The sequence below is a fragment of the Calidris pugnax genome, unplaced genomic scaffold (genome assembly GCF_001431845.1).
Source record: "Calidris pugnax isolate Ruff unplaced genomic scaffold, ASM143184v1 scaffold211, whole genome shotgun sequence".
NCBI classification, from domain to species: domain Eukaryota; kingdom Metazoa; phylum Chordata; class Aves; order Charadriiformes; family Scolopacidae; genus Calidris; species Calidris pugnax.
The window spans coordinates 223823-245079 of NW_015091083.1; the positions used below are offsets into that span (position 1 = coordinate 223823).

General features: G+C 37.1%; 1 protein-coding gene across 3 annotated transcripts in view; it reads left to right on the forward strand.

The window, feature by feature from the left end:
* Positions 1-21257, forward strand: part of CHID1 (chitinase domain containing 1) — a 131690-nt gene that overhangs the window by 27193 nt on the left and 83240 nt on the right. For all 3 annotated transcript variants that reach the window (XM_014957433.1, XM_014957432.1, XM_014957431.1), the window contains exon 10: positions 19470-19571. In XM_014957433.1, the coding sequence (XP_014812919.1) occupies positions 19470-19571 (102 nt within the window). The remainder of the gene's footprint in view (positions 1-19469; positions 19572-21257) is intronic.

Genomic DNA, 21257 nt, shown 5'->3' on the forward strand with positions numbered 1-21257 from the left:
AGATGTTCAGTGGTGATAACAAATACTTTGAGATTCTCGTGCTTCGGTTGTCAAAAATAATAAGAAATTACAATGTCTTCTCTCCTGTCTGTCATTTATTCCCGTCTTTCATGCTGCCCTCTGATGATCTACATTTCATCCCAATTGATAGTTCCTTTTTAAAGCAATTTTCCGTTCCTATTAATTGTAGTCTAGTACAGATAAAGCAAAGGCGAACACTTTAAAACATTTTTCTAAAATGCTTTATCAGTCAGTTCATCAAACACAGATGCTTTTTAAAATGCTAATGCATGCTCTGGTAGAATTTAAGTAATTGCTGTAAATGGCGTTCACATTAAAGTGCATTTGCTTCTTTTGGTGGTACAGAGAAAGTGGAGAGTAGTACAAACGCTAAGATTCTTGTGCATCGTGATGCCTATTGACATTACCACATTCAGTCTCATAGCCAGAGGGCCCCAAATCTATTTTGTTTATATACAATCACATGGGGCTCTGCAGTCTGTTTTTTCTAAATCCTGAAATAAGACTTGAAGCCACTATAAGCCCTCTGGATTCTTAAACACATTTGCCTTGACCAGAATTTGCTTTGTTATGGTTAACTGTATCTTTCAGGACTATTTGCAGTCAAACACCACACTGAGGTTTGGACCTTGTATTGTCATTGCCCCTCCTGCTGCTGTCCTGCATATTGACAGGGTAGTGGGTTCATAGTTCCAAAACCTTTCTGAACTGGGATAGAGATGCCCAATTAGAGCTGGGAAGAGCTGTCTATCTTAAGTACAATTTTTAACCTGAAATATGTATTACATGCTTGTCCCTAAATGGCCTCATCTGTAGAGGAGTAGTGAAGCTGTATTCTAGCTGTGGGAAATAACACCCACAGTTTGTATGAAGGAATCCAAAAGTCTCGTTCCTCTAAGCCAATGTTTTGTTTCTTTTATGTTTTCCTGAAGTTTCTAGGATTTATTCATAAACTTGTATTGCCCAGGAGAATGCATTAGTCACATTCTTTTCAATTAATACTGCTATATAAGCCACCTGTCTGTGTCTTCCTATTGCCTTAACTAGAAAAAACACTTTTAACTCCCTGAGTAAACAGGTAGCTGCAAGTATGTTCATCAGTTACAGAACCATCCTAAAACATTCACAATGTCCATGCATGCTTCGAAGTTTAGAAGTATGTTGGATTTAATGACATCAATAAGCAAAATCCTGAAATTTTCTTTCTGGCCTGCTTGACTTCTTAGATAGTAGCTGTACTTGAAAATTTTTCATTTATTGGATAACAAGGCTTCAACTGAAAAGTGCTTCCCATTGTGTATTAAATACCTCATGTTATCAAATCCTTTGTGTCTGGAAACTCACTTCAGGTTTCAAAATTTACACATAGTTGAAAGTGTGCTTTAATGCATCTTATAGTCTTTGTTTGTTGGAATCGCTGTAGACTGTTCATCAAAAATACAGCAAAAAGCATGGACATAAGTACCATCAAGAATCAAATAATATTTTAGAGTTAGCAGCTGGCAAAAGACTGATAAAGGAGACATGAGCTGTATGTGGAATACCCTAACTAGCTGGGATGCTAGGAGTTGAAACATTGTTCCTTTTGTGTTCTATCCTGATTAACGTTTAAAGAGAGAGCATAGTTAAATGTAAGCAGTTTATTTAGGAATTTGTAATTTAGACTCCTTTGATATACATTAAGATCAAAGCAGTCTGGCAGCAAATGCTATCTGAAAGGAGAGACTTTTAAGAGCTAAAAATACTGGTTTGCTTAGGGACAAACGCTCTGGAAAATGCAGCATTGCACATGAGATCAAGTGCGCTATGTAGGAAGGAAACATTGGGTCATCTGTTTAACTTCTCAAATTCAGCTTTTGCAAAGACTAAGTGAGACTGATCCTCTAGCTGAATCTTGCTTTCATAACTAAAGGATCTGGTGAAGCTTTTGGGTTTTGGTTTGCTTGTGAAATCTTCTGGGCAAAAAGAAAACTTCACTTTAATTTTTCTTTTTCTTTTTTTTAAATCCAGACCATTTATATATTCCTTTACAGGATTTTTTTGTGTCTCTTTACAGCATTGTCCGGAGACAGTTGCACTGGCATAACCAAGGGGTTGGGATGTGTGTGGAGGCTGATCGGGAGACAGGAATCTCTAGCAAGCTTTGCTGTCACATAGAATGCATGTAGAGCTATCAGTGTGGCAAACACAGATAAAGATAGTATTTCCATCCACCTGACGTGCAGGAATTGCATGATTTTCCTGCAAACATAAGTGATTTGCAAGAGAGAGGAACAGCAGGAACCAAAGCCATGCTCTAAAAAGTGTGTTATACTGTGACTGTCCTTTGGAATGGGAGACTTGTGGTTGCGTGTGTCTGAAGCGAGGTGCTAGGATTGCTGTGTTATGTAAATGGTTGCTAGAGCAGATGGCTTGCTGAAGACTTCCAGCCTGTCTTTCAACAGATTGTCTCAAAATGTTAGTGTTACTGCTTTTAACATGCATGGGTATAGATTCATGTATAAACTATATGAGTACCATTTCTGAAATGGCAATGGGTAGCCAGGCATATTCTGCCCATTGGTGATCATGGGTAATTCCATTTGTGCTGACTAATCCTGGGCTTGGTTAAATTCCTGGTTTAAATGTGTGTGCTTCAGCCATTATTTTACTGCAGAAATAATACTAGTGAAAGCTGTGTGGATGTTTTATACGGATATCACAAGCCTCTTTCTAAATAGGAGAGCTGTGCCATAGTGAACTACCTTTATACCTAAATATGGTGTTGGAAAAAAAACAAAACAAAAACATGGCAAATGGGACTTGAAATTTGGTTGTACCTGTTAGCCTGTAAATCACAGGGACTAAGTTGATTTTTTTTTTTTCTCTATACTTACATGCTTTATGATATGTTAGTGATGCTTTTTCAAAGGCAAAAAGTGAGGCTTTGAATTTGAACAGTAACTCTTTCCTCTCTGTAAGAAAATTGAATTTAATCTGACTAGATTATTACATATTTTATCTGGCTCCAGCACCATTTTATCCATTTCCAGTTACTGTGAAGAAAACAATGAGTAAAGAAAATTCTTAAGTTTATTTAGATGAGGTATCATCAGATAGAGCATCAGTAATACTCCTGTTTCCTGGTGTTTTGAGAAAGAGCAAAGGCAGACAAAAAGCTCTCAGGAGCTGTAGATAGGATGCTGCCTTCACAGGGATTCTGAATCTAGCCATGGTTGCATAACCGTGGCCTTTCTGGTATTTGTAGTTTATTACAGATGTTAGACATATGGTATAACTGTTTTAAGGATCAGCTTGGTCATTAGAAGCTGTTAGTTTTGCTAAACACAGTGTTAAATAGCTTCATATTCACAGAGAGGTTGTTAGTGGTCACTTTTCTTGGACTTTCATTGTCCCCTGAAGTGTAATCCTTTGCACAAAGTAGCAATAAAACATTGCATTGGCTGTGTCACTTTTTAATATAACACTGTGCTCTTTACTTGCATTTTGATATGCATGGTTAAGATATGCGTGTATGGTTAGGGCATGCACCAATAAGTTTGTCCTATATGATGGATATCCTTTTAAAACATCCGTCTTTAGGTTACAAGACAGTAGCTGCTCCTTGCATAGCAGATGATTCTTCATCTCTTGAAGTTGTATGGAATCTATTAATGAGAAACAGTAAAATCTCAAGTAAACAGGTGAAGTATCCCGATTTATTTGACATGCCATTAAGAAGTTTTTTGGGGTCTTTTTTAAAGGCAGATCAAATTTAAGATATAAGAGCTTGATTTCTCATACTCTGAGTTTATGGTGAAGCTACAAAAAAGTACTGGTTACTTTGTCGATATTAAGAGGTTTAGAATTAAAAATGAAAAGCCTGCTGCATTTCTGAAAGAAAAATCTGCTTAAAACCTCCAAAACTTTGGAGTTTTGTATGTATCAATCATAATTAAAATGTGTGGAAGATGGATTTAAAAACAGATTGTTTCAATTGTTTACGAAACCCCAGGTAACACAAGGCAGCTCTATACTTTAGTAATTTTATCAAATCTAGCATGATAATACTAGATATATATCAGACCCTGATCCTTGGTTTAAATAACAGTATGCAAAATAGCTGCTGCTGATCTTACCCATGTCTCAAAAACATACTTGCCAGTACAAAGCAGAGGTTAGGTTTTCATTTAACCTTATGGGATATGGTGTTTGCTTTTATCAGCAAAAATGAAGCAAATTGTAAACAAATCATTGGAGTTATCACTTCACCTCATGAGGTTCTCAAAAAATACTACTACTGGTAAATGCATACAGTTTAGCTAGAATAAATTGTTAGCTCCTGGCAAGTTTCTGATAGTATCTGTCAAAGTAGTATTTAAATTAAAAACAAGCATGTTTGTCTCCAATGAAAGGTGCACTTAACCTCAGTTTCACATCTAGCAGAAGGACTGGGAGACATTAGTGGAAATATGAAGTAAGGTTCCTTGTCTCTAAAACAAAAGCTCTTGGCATGAATTTGATGTAAGTCCCAGCTTTCTTAAAATAGTCCACTCTGCATAGAGTGACTGTCCACTCAACTCTAAAATAGTCCACCCCACATGTGTGACTGTCAGACTGAGATAACATTTCAGGTGGGACCTGTCAGCACGCCTTGTATGGAATAAATAAACCAAAGTCTGCTATGTTTTAGTAGGGGTTATATTTTCTAGACATGGATCATTCTTCTCCGGGCTCTATAAATCTCCTACATTTTCCTTAATATATGGTTCCCCAAACCATATATTTTAAGCTGGGGCCCTCTGATTTCCAGGAAGAAATATGTATCCATATGGTGTAGAGCAGAATGCATAGGACAGCACAGATCAACTGTGTGGCGCAAGCCTAGCAAGTCTAGTAATGTTCTGGATACATTAGACCTGTTCTATATGCAGTATAAAAATCAGTCTTGCTGGTCCTCTGCAAAGGCTGCTGGACCTCTGTAAAATCTGGGCCAAAGAAGTGGTAGGGCAATGTATGTCGTATGAAAGTGACCTAAGGCATTTTCCTAAAACAGTGAGGCCAGTGGATTGTTTTTAAGTTTGCAGAAGATACCAGATTGATAAGTAAACGTTTAACCAGATCTTGATGTTATTCCAGAAACATTAAAAATTAGCTGGAATAAAGTAAAGATGGAAATAAAATACTATTTTAAGGAGGGAGAAGTAAAACATGGAAATGCATGGAAAGTTTCCGGGCAGACCTGTCTTGGAAGAGAATCGGGCAATTTCAAAGTGCTTAGGAAACAGCGCTGGGAGATGTAGGGCAAGGAGCGCTTTTCAGTTGGAGATGATTGACGGGGAGCTTTTAGGGTGACAAAAGGTAATTATTCTGCCTTCAGTGCTTGGCAGGTCTCATGGAAAACTGAGTCTGGGGTACTTATAAGAGGATGTAGAAAAATGAGAGTGTTTAGAGGAAAGCAAGAAAAATGGCTAGAGATATAGGTAATGTCTCCTTTGAGGAAAGTTTGAAGAACTGTATTTAGTATATTAAAAAGAAGAGAGGAGAGTCGGGAGATATACTACGTCTTCAAATATGTCAATGGGGCTGTATAAGTGACAGTGATACATTAGTCTTTACATCAGCTTGGAAGAAAAGGACAAAAATGCTCTTAGTTCATGATAAAGAATTCTTATATTGAACACTAGAAAGAAAAAAACCACATCAGACAGCAAAACACTGTAGAAACATCTAGGCAGCAAGTTAGAGTTTGGCCACCTGTTCTTAAACTGAGACTTTATAGGCTTTCTTTTAGGCTCAGTGAATTAAAATAACAGGTAAACATTTCCAAAATAATGTCTAAAACACTGAAGAGGCTCATACTGTGAATTTTCATGAGTTGTTTAAAATTGACGAAACAAGTCTATGACAAAAAACACTTCCTGTCAGATACTGTGCTGGCTGTTTTCTCATTGTTCTGAAAAGTTTGCCACATCTGTATGTCAAGCACAGCATCTCAAAGTGTATTTCTGCTTCCCATTCATTCTCAGCTAAGTGCAGTTACATGCCAAACATTATTTTTAACTGCTGCTTCTTACTGTGGCTGACATCATTTGATTGGAAAAAAAGTTGAAATTCGTAGCATTTCTTACATTTCAACCAGTCTGAAGATTTGTAACTGATTTCGTTTATGTTAAGGTTAAGTGTTCTTGACACTGCATCTTTTAAAAAGCAATGAGAATTTGCTGGCAGATGATAGTTTTGGTTTACTTATACATTATTAGTATTTTAAGAGCCATTACTGTATCACTGTTTTTAGAGTATGGAGATTATAAAGCCTTGACAGTGTTTTACTGTGATTCAGCAATTTTCCTCTTTTCAGCCTCAAAGTGCATTTGACTTAAGCCATTAAAGGGAAACCATGTTATGTTCAAATGTTTTGAAAATCTTCCTTGTTCTAGGAGCTGAATCTGTTGACATTCCTGAACAAGGTCAGGACGAATGTTCTGTACTGATTTTGAAGTAGTGGGGCAGAGGGTAGGTAAGACTGATTCTAAATGACTGTATTTTTGTCATAAAAAGGCTAGGAATCTTGTTTGTTAGCTTTGAAATGGCATTCTTCACTCATTGAACAGTAAGTTTTCCTATGGTGAGATGTAAATATATATCTAGTTAAGTTAGCTTCTTTTAGGAGATTCGGGGGGGGGGGGGATAGAAAAAGATAGTTAACACAGATTCCCATTTAGTGTCATGCTGTTTAGGCAGAATTGTTCCAAGATTGATAGTAATTTGCGCAAATATTTTTCTAAAAACGTGTGGCTGAAATCCTTCCAGGACTATATGGGGACTCTAAAAGTTAGAGTATACTAATCCTTTCTTTAGGAAGGAAGAAATTGTATTTCCAGGAAAACAAGATGTTATCGTGTTAAAAGCAGTTCTTTTGGTGGAGTAGAAAGTGAAAACTTCTCTGGAGAAGTTGGGAAGCTTTTTCTAATGTCACTGCCATTTATGAAGAGATATTTATGTAACAGGATTTTCCACCTTTAGACCATTGTTCAGAATAGGTGGATGTTTCATTGTGTTTTTCATTTGTTGTGAGAATCGTCTGTCTCTTAGACCTCACAATAAGTTTTATGGATCAAGATCCACCATTGTATTAGGAGAAATCCCAGAATTGTTGTGTATGCTGTCAGCAAGGTAATGGAATGATGAATTTGGGGGATGGACACCCCTCAGCATTTTGAAGTGATTTATGTCTTTAAAATGTTTTTGCTAAAGTTCAAGTTATTCCCACCTTTGTTATGCTAAGCTTAGTATAATCTCTTAAGAGAAATACAAGAAGAAAATGCTCAAACAATATACATTTGCTCTCTGAACTTTAAAAGAAAGCCAGGCAACTGAATTAATGAAAGTCACTAGTTAAGCAGCTGGAACCAGACATGGCTGAAAAGCAGGATTTCCAATTTGTGCCAAAACAGCCTGCAAACCACAGTTTTGATATTTAGCTTCTTCAGCTTAATGCACAGTAATGCTGTGTTAATACCGGTTTGGTCTTTAGACAGTTTGCAAAATACTTCTCTGCCATGCAGAAGTTCTGCTCACAACTTGTTACTTGCTAGTGAAACATGTGCAGTTAAATCTGTAGTTGAGCATGTCTTTAGTTTTTCACATTTTTAGGTTCTAGGCTTTGAAAAGAGCATATTAAAGCTACTGCAGTCTTGGCAAATAATCCATATCAAATTTGTCTGTCTTTATTGGCTTCTTGAGCTGCACAGCAGTAGTGCAGCTGCATTCATTTGAAAGCTGCAGGAACCCAAACCACTTCTCTCATCAAATATTTGAGTATAATATATGCTTCTCATTCAAAATAGGGCAAGCATCCCTAACTTCGGATGTTCATATTTGAATATTTAAGAATGAAAAAAAAATAAAACTGACAGCCTTGTTGGTTGAAGCTTCTCAATGTACATATTGTCAGTATTTTCCACCTAATAATTTTCCACATAATTTTGGAGAAGTCAAGACTCAATTCTCCAAAGTTAAGATTTTAGCTACTCAGTTTATTCTTTATTCTCGCTGCAAAAAAAATGCAGGTGTGAAGGACTGTCTAAAGTCACTTCAGTTCTTTCTTTCCAGAGCTGCTGTGCAATGAAAATTAGCAGAATCTATGCAGTCTTCATTACTGCTATCTGGTAGCAATGGATATCAGCTTAGTTTTGCTGCCCTATCTCTTGGGAAAGATTGGCAGCAGGACAGCAAACTTGTCCCTCCTTTTGCTTTGTACTGTCATGCTCTTTTCCTGCTTTCTCCTGTATATACAGACATACTTGGCTGAAAAGTGGGAAGAGTACGTGATGAAAATTGCTGGTTGCCCTCACAGTTGTCCAGGTCAATGGATGCCACAATTGATCACTGTTTTGCATATGTGATAAAGAAACAGTTGTTTTAGTCTCTTAGAAGTTGATTATGAACATGTATATTTAATTAATAAGGTAATATGTGTTTTTGCCAGGAGTCTGTCACCTTTAGAAGGTGAAAATTCAATTGCCTTGCCATAACTTCGTGTATACAGAATATGGTTTTGGCTTCACTATTCCAGTATGTGCAATGTTTTCCTTAGAAGCTTTTCTAGCAAGTAGTAATTCTGATGCAGGATACGCAAGTAAACGACAGGGTAATTTTTGTAATAATGTATGGTAAATAAATTCAATTAAATTATAAGATGTCTCTGCTTTAGAGTGAAATAGGAAGCATCACTTACTTTTAAAATCATTCTCAAGCAGGACTGTGCAGGCCAGAATGTAAAGCCTTGAAATTTTGGTAAGTAAATAATGCCAGGGATCAAACCAGCAGGAAACCTATTGCTTGTTTCAGATGGAGTTTTAAATTACCAGATTATGTAAAGTAGCAGCATATTAGAAAAATAACTTTGTAGAGTAGTGTTTATTAAGGAGGATACTGTTTTACCAATACTTATATTTAACAGTGTGAAAGGTTAAAATGTTTTTGAGAAACTTGGCCTTTATAATCTTATTTTGTTGGAATCAATAATACTCTTGCTGCACTTTTCTGGGTTTTCTACATGTCTTATTATCTTGCTGACTTTTCCTTCCAATTTGACAAACGAGGTCATGAAAGCATAGCAAGCAATTCTAAAAATGGTCAGTGTGTATTCATCATAGAATTAGTTAGTGTATACACCAAGCACCATGCTTGCTGTTGCTAATAAAAAAAATTGATGCTGAAAGACAATCTCTTTGGACAAGTAATATACAGAAGTGGGACTTAGGAAACTGTTCATAGTTTTCAGATTTTCCTCCCCGTTTGTTGTGCCTAATTGATAATAACACATTGCCCTCCATCGTTTCTGTAGTCGTCAATCTTCCTGTGAGTATCCTAAAACTAAAAAATAGCACTATCAGGAATATGTAGAGTACAGTTGCCTATGAAGAGATTTTGAAATTGGGCTCTGTGCATAAAATTCAGCATTTAAGAAGGCATAGAAATGACTCTTAAGTGGGCTGTCAAGGCTAGCTGACTGGCATGATAGTTTTCATTACATGTAAGAGAACCTGTAAAATATGTGTGACTTGGATTGCAAGATACAGCTTGAGATATGAGTTTATATTGAGGGGAGTAGAAAAATGGGTAGGAAACTATTCCTGACTACTGCAGCAACAAAGGGCACGGGCTCCTCCAAGTGGTGAAGCGAAGACGTTGAATGTTTCATTTTTACAGCATGTATAGTTTCTCTCTTTCGGTCACGCGCTGTGCTCTCTACACAGAGAGGTTATGGGGGCCTGTCCACGCGCCCTTCTGAGCAATACAATTGGCTGCACAGAAGTGTTCACGCGCCCAGGCCAATTAGTCATTATTATTTGTTTCGATACACTGTTATCTGCCTTTCTGCCTTGTTATCTGTCCTTGCACTGCCTTGCTAGATTTCATGCCACACAAATAATACCATATAAAGACATTGTTTTACTGTTCCCAAGGCTTCCTTCCCATCAGTGCAAGAACACCCGCTGAGCTCTTGCTCAGCAGCGCGTCTCCACAATTCCTCACTCCCCGCAGACTACTTCTGAGTAACAGTTATTGGAGAAACTTTAATAACCTCTTCAGATTATAGTAATACTTTTGAATCATAGAGGCATGCTGTTGGGCTCATGGGTTTTGTTTCTTCCTTGTATAAAGGCTTAAGTATAGGTGTCTCAGTCAGATCTCTTTTTAAACTGATTCTGTTAGCGGCAGTAAATCTGGGTGCTTGTTAACAGCTCGAAACTACATCTGTTTCTTTTGCTGATGACTTCTCCGTTTTTGCTGCTGTTTGTTGGGCTGCCAGCTCAGTACAGCATGGATCCAACTGCAGCCATGAAAGGTTCAATGCATTTCATACAGATTCAGAAAGGACTTGAGAGGAATAAATATTTTCTTAGAAATGGCTTTTTAAAGCCCGTGCCTCAGTGTATAAAATTAATGCAGGCAAGGTCTGACTGCACTGTGACATGTTGAAGCAGGCATACACATCAGTTTTTGTATTCCCACTAGTGAGAATCATTAAAATAATCTGTAGGTCAACTAATGATGTTCTAAGAGAAGAAAGAGTGAAATGTATTCCTTGCCATGTGTGGCGCTTGTAGCTCTACCAATTCTGAGCCAGGTGCTGTAGAGCAATTACTGCATAAGTTTCAGTGTGAAGTTGGAAAACTTTCCAAAAAAAAAAAATGAACCCAAAATAAAAGAAAAAAAATAAAAAAGATAAGCATTTTAATCTTTGCAAGGAGGAAGTAAGCCTATATTTGATGCGTTAGAGCTTTTAAATTGGTTTCATATGCTTCAGGGTACAAGCTTGTTTTGCATGATGTTCTGTTATTGGAGCATGGCTTGCCTGGGCATTAAGCCCTGGCATGGAAGGCACTAGAATAGTTTGGAAATTAGGAGAACCAAATGGTAATGTAGCGGATGTTCATTTATGCGTAGTCTTGCTTAAATGACTCTTCTGAAGAAGCTGAAGCAACATAACAGAAACAGCATCAAAGGAGAGCAGTTAACCTCCCCCAAAATGGGGAAAAACCCCTTTTTCTTCTTTGGTATTCAGCTCATCTGTTTTTGTCAAACAGATGTATTTCTTATGTTGGCTTAAGAGTATCAGATAAAAATTCTTAAGTTACTTGAAAAATACAGTGTAAGTGGTGCCAACTAGTCTGCCAGCATGCTTCAGCTCTGAGGACAGCAATTTTCAGGCTCATTTGTCTCTAGGAGTCTGCTGGGATTTCATGCTTTCTTTTCAGGTCATGTAATTGTTGTCGTGTTTCTCCTTCTTGACTTCTGTACTGGTTTAAACCAGATGGGCCACAGGTAATTAGTTTGGCTTCATGAAAACTGTGTCGGCTACTCCATGACAAGAACAGATCTTGTGTTTTTTGCTATTTTGAAGAGCAAGTACTGCAAAAGCAACAGCTGGGATGGGATATGTACATTAAGAAAGAGTGCTAGCCCTCAGTGTTCTGCAAAAATTTCCTTTGGTACATAAATACCATTTTGTTTCCTGATGAAAATATAGCAAGTTTTCACTTGTCAGTCTGCTGTCGTTTACAGTCCCCTAGTGATGTGAAGCACTTATATTATGTGAAGTAACCACTCTCGGCTGTTTTGTGTTGTGAATCTATAGCACTCGGAAACAATCTTCTTGGTTGTCAAGCTGGCTAGGTTTTGTTGTTGTTTTTAAATGCCTACCCTAATTTAATCTGAGAATTCAGTAGAGATTCTTGCCATTAAGAAAACTTGAACATAATGCTAATAAAATCAGGGAAAGTCAGGTTTGTGTTTTTAGGATGCACTTGGTAGAGATTTTTTTTATTTTTAATTGTGACAACTGACAGATATCCCTTACATTCTTTAAAGGCATCTGAATTTTACCATTCCTATCATGAAATCAGTGCAGCGGCCAAAGACAGTGCACAAGAGGGTTGCAGGTTTTTATTTTGGAATTTTAGTTGCTGTGATGAATAGTAGAGAATAGTATTGGAAAGTGCATTATCCTAAGGCAAAATAAACTATAATTATGTGAGTTTTGATAGAAGTTTATCTAACAAATAGTTAAAATCTACCATTGAATGAATGAATGTTATTTCAATGCTCCCAGACTACCTGCACCATTAGAAGGTTCTCCCTGATGTCTAGCCTAGACTTGCTAAAGTCAAAAGTACATTCAAGCTGTTCCAGCTCATTAGAAATGAAGTGCTAAATTGTCATGTTTCCATTAAAATTCCTCTTTTTTCATTTGCTCACTCTGTCACAATTTTTATCTCTTGGGATGATGCTTCTCTGACTTATTAACAGTAGGGTAGTCTTTCATATTACATGAGTGAGACGTGTTTTGGAGATATTAAGAAGATGGGGGTGAATTGGGAGAGGAAGAAACCTTTTGCTTTTGTCTCTGCCTCTATCTGTCACAACACTTTTAGTGTGTAAAATTGGGAGAGTCTTCTAAGAGTAGAACTAGATGAAAAGCCATGACTGGAAGAGTGTGTGTGAGCAGCGGTGATTGCACTGGTTTTATGGAGCTGCCTTTCGCTTTGATTTTTATATGGGACTTTCATAGAGATTATTAAAAAAAAAAGGGAAGACATTTATACTAGCTTGAAACTTGTGTTATTTTTTTTCTACTGCAATGGACTGACTTCAACACTATGGTTCAGTGGACTAACGTTTTTGGTTTTGCAATGTATAGTCCCTGATTTGTCACATTGATCTGGATTTGTAGGCCGCAAAATCAGATACTGTGTTTAGGCTCTGATTTAGCTGAGATTTGGATTGTATCATTACACACCGTTCTTCAGCTCTTGCAACTCTTTGTCCTTAAAAAGGAAATAGAGAAAAAGAATGCTGTATTACAAATGCCTGTGAAAGTATTTGAATTCTAAGCGTGTGCATTTTCTGAAATGCTTAATGAGTAACATACATCCCTGTAAAAGCCTTGATATGTTGTTTGCAAGGATGTGCTGACTGAGAGAGAGAGGTCAAAGATGGAGATCATGCTGTGCTTTTTAAAATTTCCAATAAACTGCGTAGAATTCAGTCCCCACTATGTCTTGAATCTATTTTCATCTGACTCAGAATCTCTCTTTTTTTGGTTAATCATTCAGTTTGGTCACGTTCTTTTTTTGACAGCCAGGATTAGATCTGTAATTGTCATTCATGGCTTTGAACAGTGATATTGTGTCAAGGTCCTGTTGTTGACTTGTCTGCTTCATCCAATACTGTTGCAGACAGAACTTTATTTTTGGCACGATTACTGAGGAAGCAAGGTGTCTGTAAGCTTTATCTCTTCCATTCTTCATCTCTCTGCAGAAGCTGTTTTAGCATTTGACCAGTTTCAAACAAAATTGACGTAGACATAGAGTTTTAATAGTCAGATCCCTGCCACTTCATGAAAGTAGGCAGCTGGACAGATGAAAATGACTCTTTTTTTTTTTTCCCAAGACCCAGGAGTGAGAGGTCATTATAAATGGAACATCTATAAGATACCAGAGAATCTAGTCACAATGCATCCATGGAAACCAAGATCCATATAAAATTGTTTTCTACATACTGATAGTGGAGGATTACTTCAGTGAGCTGTCATCCTTATAGAGTTTTGGAGAACCTAGAAAGAGGTAGGATAGTTACAAAACTGCCAAGAGGATTTTTTCTGAAAAGAAAATGGTTTCAGATTTTAACTTGTTTATGGATTTGCCTGTAATTGTCTGATGCACAGGGTAGATTTTAACTCTTTCTTGTATTTGCTGTAGAGCAGACTGGATGCAGGAAGAAATGGTGTATTTTTATTGAGTGATTGTGCATTAACTAAATTCAAGAGTCTCTGTTCATAAAATGCAATAGCATTATACTTTAGTACCTGCAAGGAGCTATGAACACCAATAATATCTGATGGTGAATAAAGATAGGAGAAGGGAAGATTCGCAAACTTTTGCTTTACAGAGAAAACGGAGAATTATACACAATAAGAAAATAAAGTCATTACTGTGATGATGACTTCTGAGATAGAAATATACAGGAAACAGAAAATCAATCAGTTTTCCATTATAGAGGACTATTCAAAGACGTGAGGATACAGAAAACTCCTCTTTTATGAGGGAGGGAGAAGGTGAAGTAACAAACAAGAATGCAGTTTGAACTTTCAGGGAATGTAGTCAGTTACAAGACTTTTTTTTTTCTTATTTTATTTCATCTTGAGAGTTCATAGTGAGACAAAAAGTAATTGAGAATGTAGATTCATTTGAAAGTAAATAAAAGTGGCTTGCATGGTTGAAGTATTTTTCCCAGTCCTTCAGTATGAAAGGCTACAAAGTCAAAACCTTAGAGAAATACTTACAAGTAAAACACTAATGGGAATATGGCTATATGCTGTTTGGAAGAGTCAGGTAATAGACATTCTAGGCTATGAAACTAACTCCTCTGCATTTATTTTAGATTTGAAACTATGGAATGGTAAAGAGAGACTGTAAAATTCTAAACTTTTTATATAGAAATACCAAGGAAAAGAGGTGATTTTTTCTTTTAAGTGATGTTGTCCCTGTAAGTGTTTCTGCATATACATATAGCAGTGTGCCATTGGGAAATACTGACAAATTGTCAGGAATATGTGCAAATAAGACCTATGTTCTCAGGGGAATGGTTGTTCCTCTCTTGCTGTGTTTTCTAGCAGAAAGTTGAGTCAGGAGCCTATAAATGGAAATGACAAGTCTCCCAACAAAGTGAAGGAGCTTCTTAGTCATGTCAAAAATGACATAACTAAGAATGGGAAGAAATGAATACTGGGCCATGTAAACACGGTTTCAGTAGGAAAGTCAGTATTTTATCCAAGAAAATGCATCTCTTAAAAGCGTGTGGTGGAAGCCTCATCACGTCTAAAGGATGGCCTAAAGCAAAAATATTGATGTGTCTTGGGGACAGCTGTTCTCTATAAGAAAAGGACTGTCACTTATTAGAAATATTTCTGTGTCTTGAACATTATGCTCAAAAAGTAGAGTGATTTTTTTTTTTCTCAGTAACTCAGTGGTTCCCTGCAAAGGAACAAAAAAGATAGAATAGAATCAAGTATTTTTCCATTGGAAGGGACCTACAACGATCATGTGGTATAACTGCCTGATCACTTCAAGGCTGACCAAAAGTTAAAGCATATTGTTAAGGGCATTGCTCAAATGCCTCTAAAATGCTGACAGTCATTGGGCATCAACCACTTCTCTAGGAAGCCTGTTCCAGTGTTTGACCCCTCTCTTGGTAAAGAAGTGGTTCCTAATGTCCTCTAAACCTCCCCTGGCGCAGCTTTGAACCATTCCAGTGGATACCAGGGAGAAGAGATCAGTACCTCCTCTCCACTTCCCCTCTTCAGGAAGCTGTAGAGAGCAATGAGGGCACAACTCAGCCTCCTTTCCTCTAAACTAGACCAACCCAAAATCCGTAGCTGCTCCTCCCATGACATTCTTTCCAGCCCTTTTATCAGCTCTGTTGCCCTCCTCTGGATGCATTCAAGTACCTTAATATCCTTCTTAAATTGTGGACCCCATAACTGCACGCAGTACTCAAGGTGAGTGGGATAATCATCTCTTTTGACCAGCTGGTGATCCTGTGTTTGATACAGCCCGGGATGTGGTTTGCCCTCTTGGCTGCCAGGGCACACCTCTGACTCATGTTGAACCTGCTGTTGAGCAGCACAAGCACCTGGGATAATGTCCTATAGGCATCATGATGGATATTATATCAAGACCTCAGGTGAAACAAATGATTTCTTGGATATATAGTATCAGAGGTGGTTTTTACTGCAGTTAAAGTGCCATAAATTTCATCTCTGTGGTGAATTTCTCCTCATGGAGCAACTTCTACAGTCCATATAGATGGAAATTTGGCTGAGATTAGATGGCTGTTTCCAAGCCTGAATAGTTGGGGGGTTGCTCATATTTAATAAGTTTCAGAGTTAACTATGTTGAACAGTGATATAAGAATCACATAAGAACACTAGTGCATTTGAGCAGAATGTTAAGGAAACTGAATGACATTTGCTTAAGGTATTGAGATAGAAAAATACAAATGCAAATATCATGTGAAGTGTCTTGCTCTTAGAACAGCAATAAAAAGAAAGTAGTATAAGCTAACATAAAAAGAATACCCTTTTCTGCTTAATTTTACTTCTTCAATCCAAATTATTTCATATTTATAGTGCATTTTGCGTAATTGGAGTGTATTTTCAGGCTAGTAGGAGCAGGTTTCTTTAAACAGCAGATTTCTCTTGTATTCAGTGTTCAACTTCACTCTTCTAACAAGTATGTTTGTTAGACACCAAATGAGATGTAATTCTTGAACTGTGTCTTAAGGTGAACTCAAAGATAAAGCAAATGAAGCAATTCAGAGTTCAGGTTTAATTCCATGTCAACTTTTCAGATGTATTAAATAATTTGCTTTTTCTACTATTCAAGTTCATACACCTGACTTCTGCTCCTTCACATTTGTGATGTTCATAGTGAGCAGATAACTCAAACCTTGGTGATTTTTATCTGACAATTCAATAAAAAGCTGTCTTCAGTATGTATCTTGTACAGTGCTGATAAATTATGATGAAGATTCTGCCACTTTACTGAATATTTTACTAACAGTATTCAAGGCTTAGAAGAATGAAGGCTTTTTTGCTTAGACTTGGAAACTTTTATTCTCATGGACTTTGCCTATTCTGTGCTTCCTTTTGACTTTCTCTGTGCTTGTTTTCTCACCGATGTAGTCAGTAAACATACCTGCCCTTGAGTTAAGTTTATGATTAAATATCGGAATGATTGGGAAACCTCAAATGAGAAGCAAAATAGCTATTGAAAAATATTTAATTTTTGTTCTTGAGGGCAAATTTTCTTGAGTCAGAACAATTCTCAAGGCATGAATCAAATAGTCTTATTTTTGCTCCAGTGGACAGTCTCCCAAAGAGCTTGACTAGAGCAGAATTGACTGGTTCTGCTGATTGAGCTGGTGTGTGGTGCTTTCTGCTGAAGGATGGTGGTGTTTAATGCTATCCATGAATGAAAAAGTGTATTTGTTGCTGCTGGCTTTGTTCTAAGTTTGAAATTTATGACCTTGCTCCTCAGGTGGCATTCCACTGTAGCTGAAGTAGTTCAGTTACAAGTTTGCTTTGGAGAAAATTATGACAATATCCATTTTAACTTGGGGGAGGTTTATTTGTCGTTGGTTCTGGGTTTGTTTTTTTTTTCTCTTTTTCTTTCCCCCCCCCCCCTCCATATTCCCTGACAGTATATATGAAGAATGGATGTAGAGGACAAGTTACATATACAAGTTTCATTAAAGTACTACTCAGCTTAATCTATAAAGCAATCCAACTTGCCCTAATGCCTAATACACACTATAATTACTTGTTATGCTTTTCCCTTCATGAGTAATCAAAATCAATTTACTGAAAATGTGTTTTGCAGGAGTTTGCGTTGGTGAATTGCGTTGCCTACAGACATCCAAGTTGCCATGACATTGTTTCAAAGGTGTCTTTCATTTTCTGTATTCTTGTGGAAAAGCTGGAGTTTGCAATTGCAGTAGATGACAAGCAGATAACTCACAAAAAAGCTGAGGTTCCAAAAGTGAAGATTTGTTTTAATTTGTTAAAGCCCCAGAAGGAAAGGGGTGGGATTTCTCCCTAATATGACAAGTATATCACTGGTTCTGAAAACCTGAAACTTCCAGAACACCACTGCGCTTCATACAAATTACAGCTACATAATCCAGTGTATGTTTGGTCAAGTTCATTGACCTGACTTGCAAATAACATTCATGGTTTGCTCCCCTGTAATATGACAGGCGTGTTAAGTGATTTATTTTGCCCCACTTTGTAACCTGTATTCTGTTAACCTCTTTCCTAATGTGATGGAACAGAAAGTGTCCTTGTAAACTGATAAATGAACAATGTTATGCTCTGGTGATCCACTTGGCACATATTGTTGGATGGAGAATTTGCACACTGATCCAAAAGTGATAAGGGTCAAAAGAATTGATTTTTCAGTTTATTACTTGCATCTGTCACTGAGCATCTTTTTGTTTTTACTTTTTAGATGGAACATGAGTGGGTTTAATGCGTATCTTTTTTAACAGGTGTTGACTACTGATTTCTAGATCAAGTAGCAGTTTCTGATATTACTGGGAAGGTCTGGTTTCTTTAGTCTATCTCCCCATCTCTCTCGAGGAGTCTTGTACAATCCTCTAAGGCCAGCTCTCGAATGGCAGAGTCATACCACAGAGCTTGTAGCTGTTAAACAGGTTTGGGTTTTTTCCCTTTTTCTTTTCTTTTGTAATGTTCACCTATGAATCCTGCTCTCCCAGGCTATTTAGGACAATAGGCTATTTCTCTACCTCTCTGTCTCATCTTAATTGGCTTCAGAGCCCTCTGGCTGAGAACATGCTTCTCATGGCAGCAGTTTCCCCGTTTTAGTTCAGTCCCGTCTTTGCAGTGTGATTAAGGCTTCCTTATGTTCCCTGCTGTGCTATGTGTGCTGCTAGTTTGAAGTTATGAATTCTCTTTGAAACAGATTCAATGTTTTCAGGCAACTTGTGTCCATTAATTGTTTCTGAGTTGAATAGTTGAAGCAAGTCAATAGTCTCTGTGAGTCCAAAACTGTCAAAAATATACCCCCTCATCCATGATGCAGGTAGATATTAACCCAGTGCTAGATTTTGTAAATGAAGAATAAGCAAAAAAAGGTGGAAGTAACAATTGTGTTCCAAATTTCATACAAAGATATGCTGAAGGCGTGACTAGACTTTTGTCTAGAGAGGGTTATAGAATGGATTTCTTCTTCCCCCCAAAAGAAGAAAGAAAAAAGGTTTGTATAGTCTTTTGCTAAAATCAGGCAAGTTGCACAGGCCTTCTGCTTTTTAGGACTTTTTTTGTAAGGGAATGAAAAGACACTAAAGTGTTTCTCACCAGTGAGAGAAAATTTCTTAAGTACAGTACAAGCTGAAATTACCACTCATTTTGAGATTAATCAAAAAATTACCTTTGGTTTATGTTTTTGTATCAACAGCTGCACCCATCCATTTATTTAAGTATGGCTCAGATAACTTAGTTTTGAAAATATTAAAAACAGTTTGACAGACCAAGCAATTGAAGGTTTTGTAAAAGCTTTTAGAGCTCAGTTAATTGCTACGTAAGGCAATTTGATTAGTCCACAGCCTTACAATCACTACTGTAGCAATGATGGAAATACTTTTTTTGGTAAGTATGCTGTGGAAGTCTGATTCTTCCCACTGGCAGCATAAGTAGCATTGAATATTTGTTTCTCTTAGGCATTTAAGAATTCCATGGAAATATCTTCTTTTGCCACCTCAGAATGAAAGATTTTCTTACCTGATCAAATGGTGTGAATCCCAAAAGAGAGACTAAGCCAGATTATTGTAGTAATTTATCTCTTTGTGTTATTTTTGTTTTGCTCTTTTTTTAAAAGGACCAACCAGCCGGGGATGTTCACAAAGAAAGAATTTGATCAGTTGGCCTCAGCAATAGACAGCTTCAGTCTCATGACATATGACTATTCAACACCACAACGGTAAGACTCGGTCTAACAAAACTGAAGGAACTGACTCCCAGTTAAGTCACTATTAAATCACAGCATGAGTTCATTTTTTTTAGTAAAGTGGACAATGTGCTTTAACTGCATCGGCTACTAAAGTTTTGGATTAGTAATTAGGATAGGTGATTTTTGAACAAGCCAATAACTCAGGACATTATTTAACAGCAGTATAGAATTGGCACCCAGATATTGTGAAAAGCTTTGACTCAAACAGAAAGATTATCCTTTTATTAGTACTGTGAAGCTTCTTCCTTTCCAGGCCAGGTTCTTTTGTTTTTAGTTATTTAGCACAGTTCTGTGGAATAGTACACATAGGTGTACTAGAATAATCTAGTACATATCATTGTCAAAAAAGTTAGCTTTAAAGAAAAATTGACAACTTATTTGCTTCATCCTGAGGCATCAAACTGTCTTTTGGCAACACTGCTAATGTGAATGTGCTTAAACATGTTTTTCCATTCTTCCACTACTCCCTCCCTTCTACTGATACAGCTGCTTGTGCAGCAGCTCGTCAAAACAGATCAGGGAACTGATCTGACTGAAAAATAACACAAAATCCCGCTTTTGGACATGAATATTGATTTTCAGAAACTTAGTGTTTTTAACTGTGTGAAAGTGGAGCAGCAGTGTAATTGAGACGTCCATAAACTCTACAGAGACTCTTTATGTTACTGTTCTCCAAAAGCATGGTTCATTTCACCTCGAAATTGCATTTAAGGATATGCTTTTTGAATTCCTGGGAGATTCTGTGTATCTTGCTTCAAGGTGGCTGTCCAGAGTTAATATTTGTGGTAAACTGGCAGATTTAGTAATGCCATTGTTTTTGTGTTTATTACATCACTAAAACCTTCCTCACCTGTAGTATATTAGCATTTTGATAACATCTGGACAGATTTAAAAGAAAGGAACTTTTGTCTCTTCTGAAAAGAATTTATATACTTCCTTCCTATCTCTCCCCAGGCCTGTCTTTACATCTTCAAGCCTACCACCCTAGGGGAGAATAAACATAGGCAGTAATGTGTACTGAAGTTGGAACAGTTTTGTGGTGGTTTTTTTGGTTTTTTTTACTCTCTGCTGGAATATGCAGCATAGGTGTATCAGTTTAGCTTTCCTCTAGGTAAATCTGACATCTATGAAGATGAGGTGCTAAGGGCTTTTGTATAGGCTATACAAACTCATCTGGAATTTTGAAATGCTGTGCTCTAGGCTGCATCTCTCCTCTGTGGCAGAGCTAGACCACACAGGATGTGTTATGGTACAGTCACATCTTTATGCTTTCACTGGCACTTTAAGTTACTTAGGTCTGACTTGGAGCTGCTAATCTTTTTTACTTGAAAGAAGGAAGGAAGTTAACACACCCATTGTATTTGGAATAAATGTGATTTCTGAGATGTAATACTTTTTAGTCTGAGAAGGGATTTGATGAAAAAATTCAAATCTTTTTTGCTTGAATTTCCATTGATTAGTCTGAGTATATGAAATACAAGATAATATGTATGTTTTTACACAATTTTTTTGCCTTTAAATATGAATACAATTTCCAGCAACATTTCTATACTGTATCAGCATATTGAGTTTTAATGGCACACATATCCCAAGTGCTTTGAGGCAGATAATTAGTAGGGAGTAGATGTTGATATTTGTAAGATTAGAATATGCTTT